At 50.5% G+C, this 18,294-nt stretch overlaps 2 protein-coding genes across 4 annotated transcripts; both read right to left on the bottom strand.

The window, feature by feature from the left end:
* Window positions 1-6,439: 6,439 nt before the first annotated feature.
* Window positions 6,440-7,917, bottom strand: LOC120657100 (probable glycosyltransferase At5g20260). Its single transcript, XM_039935355.1, has 2 exons — window positions 7,313-7,917; window positions 6,440-7,221 (listed from the first exon to the last, which is right to left on the bottom strand). The coding sequence occupies exons 1-2, from the start codon at window positions 7,652-7,654 to the stop codon at window positions 6,550-6,552; spliced, it is 1,014 nt and encodes a 337-aa protein (XP_039791289.1). The 5' UTR covers window positions 7,655-7,917; the 3' UTR covers window positions 6,440-6,549.
* Window positions 7,918-9,507: 1,590 nt separating this feature from the next.
* On the bottom strand, window positions 9,508-17,534 carry LOC120708358 (F-box/LRR-repeat protein 14-like). Of its 3 annotated transcripts, none has more exons than XM_039993575.1 (16): window positions 17,326-17,534; window positions 16,350-16,705; window positions 16,156-16,284; window positions 15,760-15,967; window positions 15,290-15,436; window positions 15,133-15,207; window positions 14,884-14,955; window positions 14,572-14,643; window positions 13,856-13,933; window positions 13,361-13,432; window positions 12,700-12,771; window positions 12,395-12,466; window positions 11,206-11,349; window positions 10,754-10,825; window positions 10,157-10,303; window positions 9,508-10,066 (listed from the first exon to the last, which is right to left on the bottom strand). In XM_039993575.1, exons 2-16 carry the CDS (start codon window positions 16,557-16,559, stop codon window positions 9,882-9,884), a joined length of 1,755 nt encoding a protein of 584 aa, XP_039849509.1. In that variant the 5' UTR covers window positions 16,560-16,705; window positions 17,326-17,534; the 3' UTR covers window positions 9,508-9,881. The 3 variants fall into 3 exon arrangements, with proteins under 3 accessions (XP_039849509.1, XP_039849516.1, XP_039849517.1); XM_039993582.1 differs by having other exon boundaries at window positions 17,322-17,527; XM_039993583.1 differs by having other exon boundaries at window positions 13,862-13,933; window positions 17,326-17,523.
* Between the last annotated feature and the right edge of the window lie 760 nt (window positions 17,535-18,294).

Raw genomic sequence — 18,294 nt, forward strand, 5'->3', positions numbered from 1 at the left:
AGCCACGAAGTCAGCCAAGACTTGGGACTTGATCGCTTTGCGGGGGGCGTAGGTGAGAGTTTCTCCCATCAGCTCCACAGACCATTTGGCAATTCTACCCTCGGCTTCCCTGTTGCGGACTATCTCTCCATGAGGGAAAGACGAGACCACGGTGACGGGATGAGCCTCGAAGTAGTGGCGCAGCTTGCGTCGGGCCAAAACCACTGCGTATAGCAGCTTCTGAATCTGCGGATAGCGTGTCTTGGTTTCAGACAACACCTCGCTGATGTAGTACACCGGCCGTTGGATAGGCAGAGCATGGCCCTCCTCCTGTCTTTCGACAATGACCACCGCGCTGACCACTTGAGTCGTCACGGCTACGTACAGATAGAGGGGCTCGCCATCCACGGGTGGCGTGAGAATGGGGGCGTGAGTGAGCGATGCCTTCAGCCTGTTGAGGGCTTCTTGAGCTTCGGGGGTCCACGTGAAGCGCTCGGTTTTCCTTAGGAGTCGATACAGGGGTAAGCCTTTTTCGCCGAGACGCGAGATGAATCGGCTGAGGGACGCTAGGCATCCCATGACCCTCTGTACCCCCTTTAGGTCTTGGATCGGTCCCATCCGAGTGATGGCCGAGACTTTCTCAGGGTTGGGTTCAATGCCCCGCTGGGAGACAATGAAGCCCAAGAGCATGCCTCGAGGGACTCCGAACACGCACTTCTCGGGGTTGAGTTTCACCCCTTTGGCACTTAGGCAATCGAATGCGATCCTGAGATCAGCAACCAGGTCGTCCGCCTTCCTGGATTTTACAACGATGTCGTCGACATATGCCTCTACGTTCCGCCCGAGATGGTCCCCGAAAACGTGGAGCATACACCGCTGATATGTAGCTCCGGCGTTTCTGAGGCCAAAGGGCATCGTGACGTAGCAGTACATGCCAAAAGGTGTGATAAAAGAAGTCGCGAGCTGGTCGGACTCTTTCATCTTAATTTGGTGGTAACCGGAGTAAGCATCAAGAAAGGATAAAAGTTCGCATCCTGCAGTTGAATCTACAATTTGATCAATGTGTGGCAAAGAAAAGGGAACCTTCGGACATACTTTATTTAAACTAGTGTAGTCAACGCACATCCGCCAACTCCCATTCTTTTTCTTTACTAATACAAGATTAGCTAGCCACTCGAGATGGAATACTTCCTTGATGAATCCGGCCGCCAGAAGTTTCTGCAGCTCCTCGCCGATTACCCGGCGCTTGAGCTCATCGAAACGTCGCATGCGCTGCTTCACCGGCTTGGAGTTGGGTCGGATATCAAGGGAGTGCTCGGCGACCTCCCGCAGTATGCCAGGCATGTCCGAGGGGCTCCACGCGAAGATGTCCGCGTTGGTGTGGAGAAAGTCGACGAGCACCACTTCCTATTTGCTGTTGAGGGTGGCGCTGACCTGCAACGTCTTGTCGTCGGAGTGATTCGGGTCGAGGGGCACCTTCTTGATACCCTCGGCGGGTTCGAAGCTTCCTGCGTGTCGGTGCGTGGAGTCCAAGGCCTCGCTTGCCATTTTGTCGAGGGTGGCTGCGAGGGCCTCGTCCTCCGCTTGAGCCTCTGCATGCTCAACGCACTCGACATCGCACTCGTAGGCGTGCTCGAACGAAGAGCCAATGGTGATGACACCCTTCGGACCCGGCATCTTCAGCTTGAGGTAGGTGTAGTTGGGGATGGCCATGAACTTGGCGTAACAGGGACGACCAAGAATGGCATGATAGGATCCCCGAAACCCCACCACCTCAAAGGTGAGTACTTCCTTGCGGAAGTTGGCTGCCGTGCCGAAGCAGACGGGTAGATCGATCTGGCTGAGGGGTTGGACTCGCTTCCACGGCGCAACGCCATGAAATGGCGACATGCTGGGGCGAAGTTTGTTCAATCCAATCCCCATGAGCTCCAAGGTGTGGGCGTACATGATGTTGAGGCTGTTGCCTCCGTCCATGAGCACCTTGGAGAAGCGGGTGTTGCCGATGATGGGGTCGACCACAAGCGGCTACCGTCTCGGGTGCGGGACGTAGTCGGGGTGGTCTTCGCGGCCAAAGAAAATGGTGTCCTTCGACCAGTCGAGGTAGGATGGCGTGGCCTTGGTGACGGAGAAGACTTCCCGGCGCTCACGCTTGCGCTGCCGAGAGGTCATGTTCGTCGTTGGTCCTCCAAAGATGAAGAAGGCGTTCTCCACCGGGGGGAACTCAAGATCTCCACCTTTGTCGCCAGTATCCTCCATCTTGTCCTCGTCGCGATGCGCGACGCGGTTGTAGTACTTCCTGAGCATTTCGGATTGCTCGAGGGTGTGGTTGACCGAGCCCTTGTGGTAATGGCACGGCTTCTTGAGCATGTCATCGAATAGGCCACCTCCACCTCGAGGGGGGCCTCAAGGTCCTTTGCGGTACGGGGCGGCGACGAAGGCCTCGTCGGAGTTTTCCACCTGCCCCGGTCCATGCTGGATTGGTGGGGCCTGCTTCTTCCCTTTCCTCCCCCGCTTTTGTTTCTTGTCGGGGGCGTTGATCTTGGCATTACCGCCCTCTGCGGGCGCATCTTCCTTGCGCTTGTTCGGCTTGTCGTCGAAAATGGCACCAACTGCCTCCTCGCCGGCGGCATAGTTGGTGGCGGCATCGAACAACTCGTTGGTGTTGGCGGGACGGCTTCGCGCAAGCTCATGCACCAGGTTCCTGCACGTCGTGCCCTCGAGGAAGGCGTTGATGACCTCGACGTGGGTGACGCTGGGGAGCTCGGTGCATTGCTTGGAGAAGCATCGTATGTAGTCGCGCAGGGACTCATTGGGCTTCTGCCGACACCCTTTGAGGTCCCAGGAGTTCCCAGGGCGCACGTACGTGCCCTGGAAGTTGCCCACGAAGATCTGGACCAAGTCGGCCCAGTTGTGGATCTGGTCCGCGGGCAAGTGCTCGAGCCACGTTCGTGTGGCGTCAGCAAGGTGAAGGGGAAGGTTGCGGATGATAACCGCGTCTTCCGTCGCACCGCCCAGCTGGCATGCTAGGCGGTACTCGTTGAGCCAGACTGCGGGATCGGTCTCGCTCGAGTACTTGACGAGGGTGGTGGGCTGTCGAAAGCGTGCGGGAAAAGGAGCGGTTCGGATCTCCCGGCTGAACGCCCGGGTGCCCGGAGGCTCCGGTGACTCGCCCCTGTCGTGCTCAGGGTCGAAGCGTCCACCCCATCGAGGGATGTACTTCCTGTCGTTGACGATGTAGCGGGCGTCGCCATCGCCGGCATGCCCGCGCGTGTCGTGGAGTCGCTCCCTTGTGGGAGCCTTTCCGATGCGGTCGTGCACCGAGGGTGCCTTCGCGTCATGCGCTACGGCTGCCTTTCCCTTCCCTCCTAGTGGAGTGTGCACCGAAACCTCGTGGTCCTGGCGTGCAGTCCCACCGGGCTGCCTCGGGATTACCGAGCGCATGCGAGACGTAGAGCTCTCGGCCTGCTGCACAGCAGCTTGCTCGATGAGCGCATGTGCCTCTCGACGCAGGTTGCGACCCGAAGTCGTCGACGGCTCGGGCATCGCTTGGAGGTTTGTCGACGTTGTCATCGGCTAGGATCCGCTCCCGGGCAACGCGTGCCGCCGCCTGGGCATGTGCGCCACGCACGGTGCGCTGTTGCTCGAGTACGGTGCGCAGCTCCTGAGTCTGCCGACGCTGATCGTCGAGCTTGGCTTGAAGCTCCTTGAGCTGCGCCAGCTGTGCCTGCCGTGCCGCCGAGCTTGACGAAGAAGAAGGGGCCGCAGCTGGCACCACCGGTTGGTTTGCCTGCGCGTCTGCCCCGCCATTTCCGTCATCACCCGGAGCGTTGTCCTCTTGCCCGTCCGCGAGCTGGACCATGAAGCACTCCCGGGTGGGATCATAATTCCCCTCGCTGGAGTCCTCGGAGCAGGTGAGGCAGCAAGCCGACGCGAGCTGGAACAAGCGGAAAGCGTCGGGGTCGCGGACCCCGGAGTAGTCCTCGGCCTCCTCGGCCGTGAAGTTGTCCATGAAGAAGCTGATGTCGTCGGCGATCGAGCTCGCCGTCTCGCGGTAGGAGTCGTTAGGAGACGATGCGATGAGGCTGCAGTTCGACAGGAGGTGATGACACGGCAAATCCTCATACTCGGCGAAGTTGGTGCTGGACGAAGAGGCGTAGGAGACAGCGTTGCGCATCCCGATGGAGAAGGGCAATGCCGCAGTCGCGCCCCCTTGGGAGGCACTAGGGCTGCAGTCGATGATGGTGCCGGCGTAGCTGGCGCCGAAGCACGTGATGACGAAGCGGTGGCCCCGTCGGCCGCGACGCTGAGCTGTGACATGGCAACCTCAACCCACGTGGGGGAGCTGAGGCGTGCCGCCCGGCGCCGCTCCTCGCGCGCTTGTCGCGAGTGCTGGCCCGAGCGCCTGTTGCGCCGGGCCGGTGAAGTCAGAGTGTCAGGGTTGCGTCTGGGCGAGAGGAGCTCCATGAGGTAACCGTTGCCGGTTGCTCTGAACTCAAGACTCCCGAACCAGATCACGTATCCTGCTGGGAGCGGATCCGAGACGCCCATGGGGAATGGGTTGGATCTGCTCGCCATCCCTGGAGATCAAATGGGAACAAAAAAAATGTCACGCAGTGCCCCCTACCTGGCGCGCCAACTGTCGGTGTCCTGACCCGGCGGTCCGGACCCAACTAGTGATGATGCTGCGTGTTTCCTCGTCCCAGATGTTGATGCAAGAGGCAACACAGTAACACACGGGTTTATCCTGGTTCCGGCCGCGGGGCCGTACGTCTAGCAAGGGGGTGTGCGAGGGCACTATATTATCTTGCACCGGAGGTGCCTGTAGTAGGGGGTACATGCGAGGCGAGAGAGGGAGGGAGGCTCTCAAATCTCAGCTAGAGGAGAAGTTGATTGAGGCGAGTGCCAATATCGGAGGCTCAGTGGTGCTGAGTGTTGCATACTATCGAATGGTCTGACCGCATCCCCCTTAAAGGAAGCCCGCCTCCTCCTTTTATAGACACAAGGAGGGACGGTGTACATGCGTAGGGGATCGTGGAAGTCATCGTCTTTCCCCCGAATTGCGGGGGTGCAGTGGCCGAGCACTGTGGGAAGTACACTGGGGGGCATGGCGTCGGGCGTGGCAGTCGTCCTGGGCATCGTCCTCGGTCTTGCGGAGATCGCGCCGGTGTCCTGACAGCCCCAGCAGACGGCGTGGTCGTCGCTGTAGAGTGTACCGTCTTCTAGATGTGGCGCGGTGGAGGCGGAGACGCGGGGCGCGGTCGAGAGTCTCGATGGGAGCCCTCGAGCGAGATGGAGATCACCCCGCGGGTCCGAGGGGGGTGCGGATGGGCCGCGTGCTGGGCTTCTTTGAGTCATTTCCTTTCTTCCAGATTGGAAGGAGGCCGTAGGCCTTCGTGGGCTCAGTTGCCTAGTATGTGATTGCGTTTTTAGGATGATTTTAGTACCACGATTAGGGTGGTCCCCGACAAATATCATTAGACAAGAAAACGCTGGAAGACTGCGACACTCGGCCCAGGGCTTAGTAGGATTAATAGGATATTCATACCAAAAAGTTGCAACTTCTTTTCTGAAAACTGGTCTCCAAAGAACTCCGAGGTTAAGCATGCTTGGCATGGAGCAATTTGGGGATGGGTGACCGACCCGGAGTGAAGACAAAGTGTGCAGAAAAGACATGTGCTGGTCTGTGAGGATAGTCTGTGTTCTAATTAAGCTGGTTACAGAATGGTATCAGAGCCGACTCTTGCGGTTTCACGGGCACGTACATGCGTAAATGCGCGGGCATGAGCACGGGCGCGTGGGGGCGCAATGCCACTGGCATGTGGACGGGTGCGTGGCGGGTCAGTGCACGGGCATCTGGGATGCGTCGTTGGCACTGGACGCACGGACGTGCCACAGGGACCGTTGGCACTAGATGCACGGACGTGGTACATGGGCCGTTGGCACTGGACGTACGGAACGTGGCCAAGAGAGGACGTTCCTGGCTTGGAATTGACAGACGGGGACGTCGGTCTCTTAAGGGAGTGAGTATGTGACACCTCGATCCAGAACTTAATAGGATTAATAGAATACTCATACCAAAAAGTTGCAAGTTCTTTTCTAGAAGCTGGTCTCCAAAGAACTCCGAGGTTAAGCGTACTTGGCCCGGAGCAATTTGTGGATGAGTGACCGACCGTGAAGTTATTCTCGGATGCGCACGAGTGAGGATAAATTGTGCAGAAAAGACATATGTATTGGTCTGTAAAGATAGTCTATTTTCTAATTAAGCTGCTTGGTCCGATCTCGAGGAGGCGGGATGTTACAAAGACTGGAAAAGAAAAAAAAACACACACACTAGATCGAGAGATTTTGTCGCGTCGACGTCAACACAGACCGATGCAAGTGATCACCGTATAGTAAATTTAAGATTGTAAAAAGGAATGCCCCAAAAAGTAGTCACGAAAAAAAAATTATACTTGCTGCTCTACTACCAATACCGTAGTACCTGTCCTAAATTCAGCTGAACACATACATGTACAATTAAACAGGGTCGGCACAGATGGACCGCCGCCTGACCTTTGAAACCTGCATCGATCAGTACGGGAGCCTAACGTTGAGCCTTCTGAGCCAGATGGAGTGCAGCACCATGTTGATGACGTCGAACCTTTGCGCGGGGCGGTGCATGACGAAGTGCCGCTGCGCCTGCAGCACCCGGGCGCGCAGCACCCGGTACCTCCGCTCGGAGACCCCCTCGAGGATGGCCTTGAGCTCCGGTATCCTCGCCGGCGGCACGGCCACCGACATCTTGCCCCAGTCCAGCACGTCGCCGAACGGCGGCGGGTACCCGTCGGAGATGATCACGGGCACGCAGCCGGCGAACACGGACTCCACCACCCTCGGGCTGGCCACCTCGAAGCCGCTGGGGCAGAGGCAGAAGCGGGCCCTGGCCATGCGCGCGTGGTAGTCATCCTGCCCCGCAGGGAGGTACTCGTGGACGTCCATGCCGCCCGGGTCCTGCCTGCCGAGCCAGTGCCCCAGCAGCGCCTTGCGGATGTGCCCGTGCATGCCGCCGGCGAAGAAGGCGAGCGTCGTGCGGTTCTCCGGCGGCAGCCCGAACGTGGGGCGGCGGAGGATGCCGTCGGCGAGGTGCACCTCCGGCAGCGTCGCGTCCTTGCGCGGGCGGAAGCCCTCCGAGGTGTTGGCGTTGCACAGCACCCGGATCGCGTTGGCGTACAGCTCCCGGTTGCCCTCGGAGACCAGCGGTCCCTGCGGCACGCGCATGCCATCATCGTCAGAGAAAGATCGATCAGCTAGCCCAACGACGGTGACGAACGAGATGGAGCGACGGCGAGCGTACCCAGTCGTGGCACGAGACGATGACGTGGTCGGCGCCGCGGGACCTGTTCCAGTAGGGGTACTTGGCGGCGACGACGTCGATGTAGTCGGAGAGCATGCGGCGCATGGGCTCGACGCGGGCCGTGGTGTTGAGCCTGTAGACGTAGTGCACGAGGTTGCAGACGCTGATGGGGAGCAGGAAGGCGTGGGCCTCGCCGGGGTCGCGGGCGGCGAAGGGGTTCCGGGGGTCCTCCATCTCCTCCAGGAACTGCCCCTCGATGGAGTAGATGTCGGCGCCCGGGCCCAGGTGCACCAGCGGCGGCTCGCCCTCCCTGTACGCCCAGATCTTGAACTTCCTCTCCATCTCCAGGTAGCTCCTGGTCGATCACCATCCAACATTTCAAGATCCATCGATCGAGTTACTCTATTTCTTGTGCACGATGACATGCTGCTTTAATTTGCATAAAAAAAGTTTCATTTCCTCGACGCGTGCACTTCGATCTATCGATGCATCGTCGACGTGCTACGTGATCAGTAGTACTACCTGTGGAAAGCTCGGGGGTTCCGGTAGATGGCGCCGCGCGGCACGAAGGCGTCGCCGACGTCCTTGAAGCTCCGCCGGGCGCTCTCGGCCGCCGCCGCCGGGGCCTCGCGGGCCGCGCGGCGGATGGCCGCGCGGGACCGCGCCAGGCCTTCCTCGATCGGCCCGACGCTCACCTGTACACACACACACGTAGCGCAGACGATCAAACGCGGTGGTGGGTTGGTACATGGACGGCGCGCGTGCCACGTACGTACCTTCCCGGCCGCGGGTGGCGTGCTCGCCGGCACCCGCGCCGCCGGCTTCTGGGGCTCATGCGGGACGTGCCGCAGGAAGTGCTCGCGGCTGGCGGCCGACTCGCCGCCCAGGAAGGCGGCAGGCCCCGGCAGCACGAAGGCGGAGGCGAGGAGCGCGACGGCGACGAGCGGCACGGCGGTCGCGGCCACGCGGCCGCCGCCGCCGCCGCCGCCGTTCTCCATGGCCTGAGCTCGACGCGGCTAGCTGCGCGTCGTCCCCTGCGATGAGCTGCTCCTGCTGTCGACGATCCCGGGACGCTCGCCGAATCGCAACGACCGCCCGCGCATGCTGCACCCACCCTCTCTTTGACTCCCCCAACGAACTGACCGTGTCAGTCCAAATCCGACGCCCGCGCGCGGCTTCTGTTGCGATCCGAAAGGGAGGTTCGGCGAGTCCGTTGCAGCGGCGGCGGCCGTTCGTTGGGCGCGGGGCGATCGGGGCCGGCAGGCAGCTCGAGATCTCCAGCTAGCGTGCGCCGCAGCGCGCCACCTTGGAGAGAGGCGCTTCCGATCCCCGGCGGCCCAGCCGGCCTTGTATCTCTCGCGCTCGGGCCGGCAGCGCCCACAACGACAAGGGCATGTTTCATTTAAAAAAAAACGACAAGGGCATGTGGCGAGTACGTGCACACGCGACGCCGGAGTACACGGCAGGTGAGGTTTCGTTTGGCAAGTTTGGTTGATGTTGGGTTGAGGCATACGTGCGGAGCTCTGTTCGGCGCGCTCAGCATCGGGTTATGCCGGGTCTGATCAGGTGGATTGATCACGTTAGCATTGGGGAGATTAGGACCGAGAGCCACTAAACTGCCAACGGAAAGCTCCGCCATTTATTTGAAGAAGAGTGTCCACGTAGGACACCGCTGGGACGAGATAAGTTTGGTGTAGCTTCGTGCCAGATCAATTGCCTCTTTAATTTTTTTGGTTCGGTAATGTGATGATCGAGCTCCCTTTACTTTCAGTTTTTCAAGGCTGCTGCGAGAGGATTGATCGGCTTGCCTGTGGGTTAGCTCTATAACTAGACTTTGATTGCATTTTTTTGTAACTTAGGAATGGCAGAACTCTTGTGATAGCACGTTGCTGTTTTAATATGGTGCCCAAAGTGAACAGTTCCATGCCGGAGATCTGAACCAGTTGTTAGTACTACAAGCTGGTTGGACTATCAGTCAAAATACCATTCTCTCATGGTATAACTGTCAAAGTGTTAGTTTTATTATCCGCTTGACATATTTTTGAAATTTGTTTTGAAATATTAATTTAGTTTATACTTAATTCAATATCTATTTGAATTAAAATTTATTTTTGTTTCTTAAATCACGTGCGTCTATACTAGTATTTTGAAACGGAGAAGCAACAGGCAGGAAGGACAACCATGGAAAACAAGTGGGAAAAATTGAGCATTCAGAAAACATCGAACCAGAGAACAAAACATCCAGTTCCAGTTTAACACGGAAATAACATGTTTTACACACGACAACATACAACATAAAGCATCCCAGATGGCGAGGAAGCGCGCTATTTACAATTCTGTTTCTTCCCGTCGCGCCTTGGAGGGTGCACGCACGGCGCAACGCAAGCACCCGGTTCTACAGCATCCTGAAACGACGGGCACGCTGACACCGAGCACTAGACCTGACCTGCCACACACTAACGGTATCATTAACTAATATATGTCTGCCCTCTTCCAGGACTATACCTATCACTATCTACAGAACAGCCTGAAGATTATTTACAGCAGGCGTCGGATAGCAACCAGCAAGCTACTCAGGCCGCATGCTGATCAGATTGGGCAGAGTCGTCGCCTGGAGCTTCTTCATCTCGTTTGCCGTGACCCTGGTGGAGTCCAGGGACAGTGAGCGCAGGTTCAGCAGGTCCTTCAGGTGTTTGAGACCGGCATTGGACACCCGGGAGTTTGAGACGTTCAAGTTGACCAAAGCGGTCAAACCTGTAACACGGATGACCGTGAGATTTTAGTCGTATTAAAGGAGCATATATGCAGGTAAGTGAGCATACATTCCATGTGTAAGAACAATACCAGAAATTAGCTCCAATGTTTTGTCCGTAAGGTTAACATTTTGAGATAGGTTCAGAAGCGTCAGAGCTTTCAGATCCTTGATGCTCTTCACTCCAGCATCGGTGATAAATCCACCACAGGCCTCAAGAGACTTAAGATTCTTAAAACCTGCAGTAGCATAAATCGAGTCAAGTGATGTGGCCTGTTTAACTACAGATGACATCACTAGTTTCAAACAATGCCTCCCCAATATGATCTTGAAATTTGAAAAAGGGATGCCAAATAAACCCCACTCAACAAGCTGGCCTGCACACCAGGGCCCAGCAGAAGCTATTTCTGTACAGTGAAACAGTTCAGTGGTTCTATAAATACGACTTCAACCAAGTTATAGAAGACGTGCCAAGTTTATTAAAAGAGCATATGTTTTATCCAATTTGTGTCAGCGTGTGATGAATGATAATGCATCATTTCATGAAAATGGCTTAACAAACAAGGCTGGTATTACTACATATTAAATTCCGGACAAACTGAAGAATTAAAATTAGCTAGAACACATGGAAGATTTATAGCTTAACATCCAATTTCACAACTGAAATTTATTTTGAAGTATGCTCTTACATCTGAAGCAGTTTGCGCCATAGTCAGTAATGCGAGCTCCAAAAAGGTCAAGATGAGTCAGCCCGGTGAGACCTACATTACCAAACCACATGGATCAAATTTTGGTTAATATCAAGTGGTATTGAAAGAATGAAATCTAGATTTGTGACTGCTATTGGAACCATGCAAATTGATCAAGCCAAATATTCCTCATATGACAAAACAGTGCCGTAGCATAAGTCCTAGCCAAGGCAACAACCAATGATCCAAATTTCAATTTTGAGCCCAAAAGAGAAGATACAGTGACATTTCACAAACTTGATAAATAACAAGAAAATGCAATCCGAAACTCAAGACCGTGGTCGCTTATACCTGCGCTACAGTTTTGGAAACTAGCAAATAGCAGTATACCACAAATTGAATGATTGAATCAAACAAAGATAAGGCACAATCCGTCCCAGCATGATACATACTTGTAAGTGCTGCCAAGCCAACATCAGTAATTTGGCGGTTGTCAAGGTTAACCGACTTCAGCGCACTCAACATGGAGATCTTCTTCATACCAATGTCCGTAACCAAAGTAAATGAGAGATTGATACTTTGCAGATTACGAAGGCCTGCAGAAATAGAAAAACAGAAACCCCTAGTGAACATGTTTCTCAGGTTTTAACTCAATTAAAAGATTTGACGGGAAAACACCATTGTCTTCATAAACATGCCAATTGAGAGAGTACATGAATAAAGAAGAGAGGAAGATGCACTTATAATTCCAATATTCACATAAATCATGTTTTGTCAATAGTCAGATAGTTCCTGTATATCAACTTTGCATCACACACTAGAACCTTCTTTTTTTTTTTCTTTTGGCAAAAACACATACATTGGTATATTCATGTCGAAGCAGGAACTTCCAGTCCTATACAATCAGATATTAGATACTCCATACACCCCAAATTATAGGTAGTTTTGGCTTTTCTTGATACATACCTTTTGCTATGCATCTAGATATGTGCTATGTCCAATGTTCAAAATAGCGGGCTGCTGGGCTATAGAGCTGCTATAGCATTTTAGAGAAACTCCTGCTACGATATGGCTCTTCCGCTAGAGAAGCTAAGCTCGCTATCGCGATAATTAGCGCCGCTAAACGCCATTGCGGCTAGAGAGATAGTGCCATTAATGCGTGCTGGGCTTTCAGGCACGGGTGTTTGCTCTGGCGCTCAGCGGCAGCATCAACAGAGCCCCCGCGTAAGCATGCGGGCCAGCCCCCAGCAGCTACAGCGCTGGCCAATGCCCTGCGTTGACATGGTATGATGATGGCCTGGGGAAGCAAAATCCGACCATTCGGCCTGCTGCCTTGGGCCAGTTGCCCAGGTTTGGCCCGCGGGGATGCATGTGATCCGAGCCTGCTGCATGTGCATGACATGTGCTTCTTAAAATTTCCGTTAAACTGATTAGCGGCACTATTAGCTCGCTATAGCCGCTCTTAGCAGCTGGAGGAGATGACCGCTAAATGATTTAGCCCACGATTTGAAACAATACGACCTATGATTTGGAATGGAGGGAGTCCAACTTCTATCAAAAGTTCTATGTATAGGGTTCATTCAATTCAGCTGCTAAAAACTGATGAGAACTAAAACGATCTTAACAGAAGTCAAAACAAACCACATAGATGCTGTAGTCCATTGTTTCCAACTTCAGTATCAGAAAGCTCCAAGCTTTGTAGTAGCACAAGGCCTGCATTAACATACACCCATACTGTCAGAGATACAAATATTCTTAAAAGCTTTAAGACTTAAGTGTAAAGAAGGAACAGTTATTCACACATACAAGCTGCATGAAATCCTAGTCAAATAATTAGTGTTTTTTACTAAGAACTCATCATTGGTGCTAAACCTGCAGGAATATGGAATGGAATGGATAAACAAATTGCAGAGATGATACTTAAGACTGCTAAATATACAACTCACCTTTAAGATGCTGTAGACCCTCATCTCCAACCTTGCATGAATCCAAGTTCAAGGACTCCAAATTGATTAATTCTAGAAGCAACAAAGCAGCACAAGGATTTAACTTTACTATATTGAAGTTCTACTCTACAGTTGTTTTTTAAAATATCTTCAAAAGCAATAAAGCATAAGAGGGGGATCATCTGGCAGAAATAAGCATATGCATGGCATATAGAAATGCACTAGCACCCAGACGAAATCACATCCCTTAGTTTTAAAATTTTGGTTTTGCATATTGTTTTATGTCTGGTGTATGTATTTTGTTATTTGCACTATTTTACAATCAACTATATTTAGTACCACAATTCATGATTCTTGCTTACTCCATCAGATCACCAAGGAAAGGAAATTTAAAAATCACCACGCCATTTTATCAGTGAATAGCATCCAGCCAATCCCTTGAAAGAACCTGATCATTTTAATTCTTGAAAAAAAATACTATCGGATAATCTAATCAAGTGATACCATATGCAAAATCAAGACCTCAACAAAAAACCACTACTGAAATAATCAAGAAAACATGAATTTGATGCATGCATTGTTTGTGAATATCATGTATAACTCCAAATGTAAAAAATTAAGACACTGAGTTTTCAACCACAATGCAATAAGGTAGTCCTACCTTTGAGATGCACCAAACAAGCATCTGTAATATAATTAAACCCCAAGTTCAAAACCTTCAATTTTTTAAGACCTGGAAAGAAGTAATAGGCAATGAATTAGATTTCTAAGCAGGAGATAAATATGCAAATGAATTGATTTTAGAGCAGTTATCATGGCAACACATGCTCAGAGGCTAACTAAGCAAGCCTGTTTCGACATAGCAAGGCGTCTATCATCTACTGTGAATAAAAGCAGGTAAACCTTCTAAAATATTTTTTGAGTCAGAAACAAAAGCATTTTGCAACTTATTTCATGCCATCTCCATATTATTATTATTATTTACTAAACTGGCACCACATAGTAGGAGAACACGGCTAAGTGGGGAGCCGGATCATAAACATTCTTCCAGCTTCGATGCAATTTCGCTCCATCTAATGTTGCTTAATATGTATATCTGCACATAAAGAAAACTGCACTAGTGCCGAATCGAGAAATAGTCAGCAAGAAGCATTACATTTACCTTCAAAGTTTTCACAGCCATCATCGTATATACCACAACGATTCAAATTCAATGATATCAGTGAAGCCAATCCTACAAAAGAAAATGACCATTAAGTTAAGAAATCTTCCAGAACATACAGAATCAGCCATTGCTTAGAAGATGCACCTAACACCTACAACTACTGTCCAAGAAATAAAACACAAGATTGAAAAATGTACAAGAAGACAGAATACATGATGTGTATAAATCAGTGATAAGTGCAAAATAGTATATATCAAGAAGTCAGGCATCATCTGCAAGAGCAGAGTCCTAACTCCCCAAGGGAAGCTATTTAACTCTGCATTATCGTAAGCTCATTTAAAATAAACATAAGAAAGCAAACATACTTAACTGGCAAGCTAACTATATTTGCTACCTCCATGAGAAATGCCAAATCTACCATTGTTACAAGAAATTGTCATTTTTAGCAACATTTATCCAATGATTGAGTGTTTTTTTACACAAAATCAAGAGTTTCTTCAGGACACTTTATGGACATAATTTGGGAAAAGGACAAAGATATTCACAGGAAATAAGTACATTGTCATGCCATAAAGTGCAGCTGAGGTGAGGCATAAGTCTAAGCGCAGATGAACCAACCAAACAACAGAAATTTTTTTTGGAATTTTAAGATCAAACACAATGAAGACCCAGTGGCACAGCACACGACACCAATGAAGGATCAATACCTGAAAGAGCTTCCAAACAAGCAGCAGTCACTGGGCAGCCCTCTAGGTTCAAGTGAGTGAGCTTCAACAAGCCTGCAGGATAGAAATGATAGAACATAAAACTTGTGAAATTTGATCGGTTAAAGATAAACAGTTAAAGTGACCGACTTACAAATAAACACTTAAATAGATCCACTTACAGAAACAGTTAAACACAGGTCATCAATACACAGTAGAAAGGGAAATAAGGATTGGAACATACAAAAGTACATTGACTCAACAGCTAAAATGATGTAGCACCAAACTAATAAAGAAACCTGACATCATGTTTACCTCTAAGATAAGATACACCCAGATCTGTGACCCTACAACTTGACAATTGAAGGTCCTTCAAAGTGGTAAGATCTACAAAAGAAAGATGATTGTCAGCTTTGCAAAGATGGGGGAACTGGATAGGACATCTTATAAATTTTACTAAGTTGAAAGCGGCAATAGATTAATTTATGTTACGGCAATTGTTTGTGTCTGACAGACTGATACTATATGCTATATCTGAAGAAAACACACAAACAATGCTGCTACCTGCTAAATATTTGATATCTGAATCTGCAATACAATTGCAATATCTCAGATTCAGTGATTCCAGCTTTTTCAGATCTGAAAAAAAATGACAATTGCAACTGATATTTCAAGTCAACAACTCAGAAAGTAGTGGAAGTTCATGAGGGCCAGAGGAAACCTTTTAAATGAATAAGGCCACCATGAATCTTTAGGCAACCTTCAAGGTCGAGATTTAGTAATTTAATTAAATTTGCAAAGGCTCTCATTCCTTCAGCAGTAACACCATTACTTCTCTTGAAACTTAAGGAACTAACGTTTGAAAGTCCTGCAGATAGCATTAAGATGTAGCATAACAAAATACAAGTTCTGGCAGATAGCAAGTTAATTGACTAATAGGTTATGACACAAACTTAATAAAGAGAGCTTTGTATTGTAACTGCTGTCAATGAGCCAACATTAGCATAAATGAGTTGGATAACAAGCCATTCGTATTCAAGGGGGAAAAGAGAGTCATTCAAAGAACAAACTTAACAGTAGTGCACTAATCTTGCAGAATAAACAACAGTTTTAAGTTCATACTTAGAACCATCCGAAGCGACCAAGAGTCATTTAAATAGATAAAAACCCAGTAAGAAACGTGTGGCTGACCTGACAACATTCCCAGGCCATGTTCCGAAATTTGATCACAGTAATTACATGCCAAGCTTTGTATGCTTGAGCAATCTCTAAGAAGATCTATCCCACTATCAGTTACTTCCGAGCAAGAAATATCAACTGATAACAATGAGTTTCTTTGAGATGCCACTACTTCCATCCAAGCATCCTTCACTCCAGGATACTCCCCTAAGCAAATGTCCTAACAGTGAGACATGAAAGAACAGTTAGCACACATCCTCATATTTTCATGGACTACAAGAATCATTCTCGAAATGTACATTGTCAACAGAAACCCCACCTTTAAAGTTTGGCATGCATCCTACAGGTACCAAGCTATGCGAGCATGTTCCTACTTGAATGCTATACATATTAGAACAGAAACATTACCTGCAGAGCACAATCCCTAAATGTTTGAAGCGATGCCTCTGTAAGACAGTTTGATTCTACTAGCTTATTGAAAATCTGCTGGCTTAGATCCCTCGGCAGCATCATGAAACTAGAATATTTGTCGATATCCTGCAAAATTGCTAGGTTAAAAAAGGAACACATTCCATATCAGAATCCAAACACGTGTAGCCAACCTTGCAGACTCTAGCCACACAAAGCTCCATGAGGGACGGGCACCGCCCGGGTCCCTCCCCTTGGCCCTTGCGGGAGACATCAGAACTGGTGCGGGGCAGTGAGAGCAGCAACCATTTCAAGCTGCTCGTCTTTGAGAACCTTGGGGATGCCTCGAGAGAGTCTCCCTCATCCACCAATTGGCTTCTCTTCCTGGAGCAGACGCCACCCATGATTTTTGTACAAGATTGAACCAAATTTCACTTCCCTTGGTATCAACGATTTTGCTTGTAAGAAACTGGTAGCTGCACTGCGACTATCTTATCACTCAATTAAGGTGTATTTGAAGCCCAAAGCCTTCGTCACCTCCCACTCCATTCTGCAACACGAGCATTTTTAGAGGAATCAACGGTGGCTCAGAACCCACCAGACACAACATTAACATTCAATACAGTATTGTGCTGTTTTACTAGCTTTTTATCCAAACGAGTAGACGCACAAAAACTGTCAATCAATCAAACATCAAACCTTATCCTAACTAACCAAAGTACGCAACCAAAGACAAAATGGAAACAGAGTAAAAACTACCACCAGAAACCATCACAATTTCTTCGGTACGATCGTATCGGGAACCATCATCCACGGAACGAGCAACAGTCCTGCACATCCCCAGATACAGAACCCCCGGCCAAGTAGCACGAAAAAAAAACTTCAAGACAAACAAAACACCACAGCGATCGAACTCCAGCCCAAATCCCACGTACAGAGAGCGGATCAAAGGAACCACCCCGAAACCTCACCGATCACGATCAGTCCTTCATCAGTGGTAAAAAAAAATCCCGAACAATCCAGAGGATAGATAGGTTACCGCACCAAAAGCGCAAAAGGTTCAACCAAATCGAGGGGAAAGGAACAGCGCCCAACCACCCCCGCACCCAGCAAGTCCCACATAAACATAGAGTCGCAGTCACACAAACCGGCCGCGGAATTTTCACCCACCCGGAGACCAGCGGGCCGCCACCGCCGCCGCCGAAGCCACCAACACAGCCACGCCCCCGGGCTTGGGCTTACCCCCCTCGCGGCTCAGCTCTCCACCGCTTGGCGCCTGCGACTGCGAGCACGAACACGAGAGCGGGGAGGGATGGTTCACCCGCTGCTGCGCTCATAAATATCTGACCAGTTCTCGCGGGGGAGCGGAGGGGGAAGGGAGGCGAAATGGGGAAAGAAAGGAAGGGAGGAAACGCCAGTGGGGGCGAACTGCTACAGCGAGAGCCGGCGCCGCGGGTGAGCTCCACGTGTCCCGCGGGCCGGCGGATCAGTTCCGCTGATGGGTGGGCCCGGCGCAGGAGGCCCAGAGCGGCTTGTGGGTGGGGGGAAGGGGCTGCAGGGGTGGGCCCGCGGAGTGGAGGGGATAAGGCGAATGGGGCACGCAAGCGATGGGCCGCAGCCGCACGCTAGCCGGCTGATTGTGCGGCCGAATGTGTGGCCTTTTTTACTATTGGCCGGGCCTCAGAGGACACGTGGGTTCCACAGTGATTATTTTTGTTATCAATGTTTTCAACGTGGTAAAAGTATTTGCCGTAAGGCTAAATCCTGTGCAAGTTTTATCGAATTTTCATGCTAAATATAGTGACATGTTAGCAATTGTGATGACATGGCAAGATAATTATGAAAAAAGAGAAGAAAGGAGTTTCATTAAGATGAAACTGTGCACGGTTTACAAAACTATGACTTACTGGAATTTGCATGAGAGACTATAGAGTTTCATTTCATGCATTTGTGCGCAATCATAAGCAGCACAATTAATTGTTATGGCTAGTTTATGAAATCGTGAAATGAAACTTTGCATAGGGTGATTTTGTTTTATTCACGAACTCAAATGTATTTAGATATTAAATCGTGAAATCTTGCATTGGGAATAGTCTAAAATATGTTTTCAGCGGGGAATTAAACTTATTTGATTGAGTT

Source organism: Panicum virgatum, chromosome 1K, assembly GCF_016808335.1.
Source record: "Panicum virgatum strain AP13 chromosome 1K, P.virgatum_v5, whole genome shotgun sequence".
Lineage (NCBI taxonomy): Eukaryota > Viridiplantae > Streptophyta > Magnoliopsida > Poales > Poaceae > Panicum > Panicum virgatum.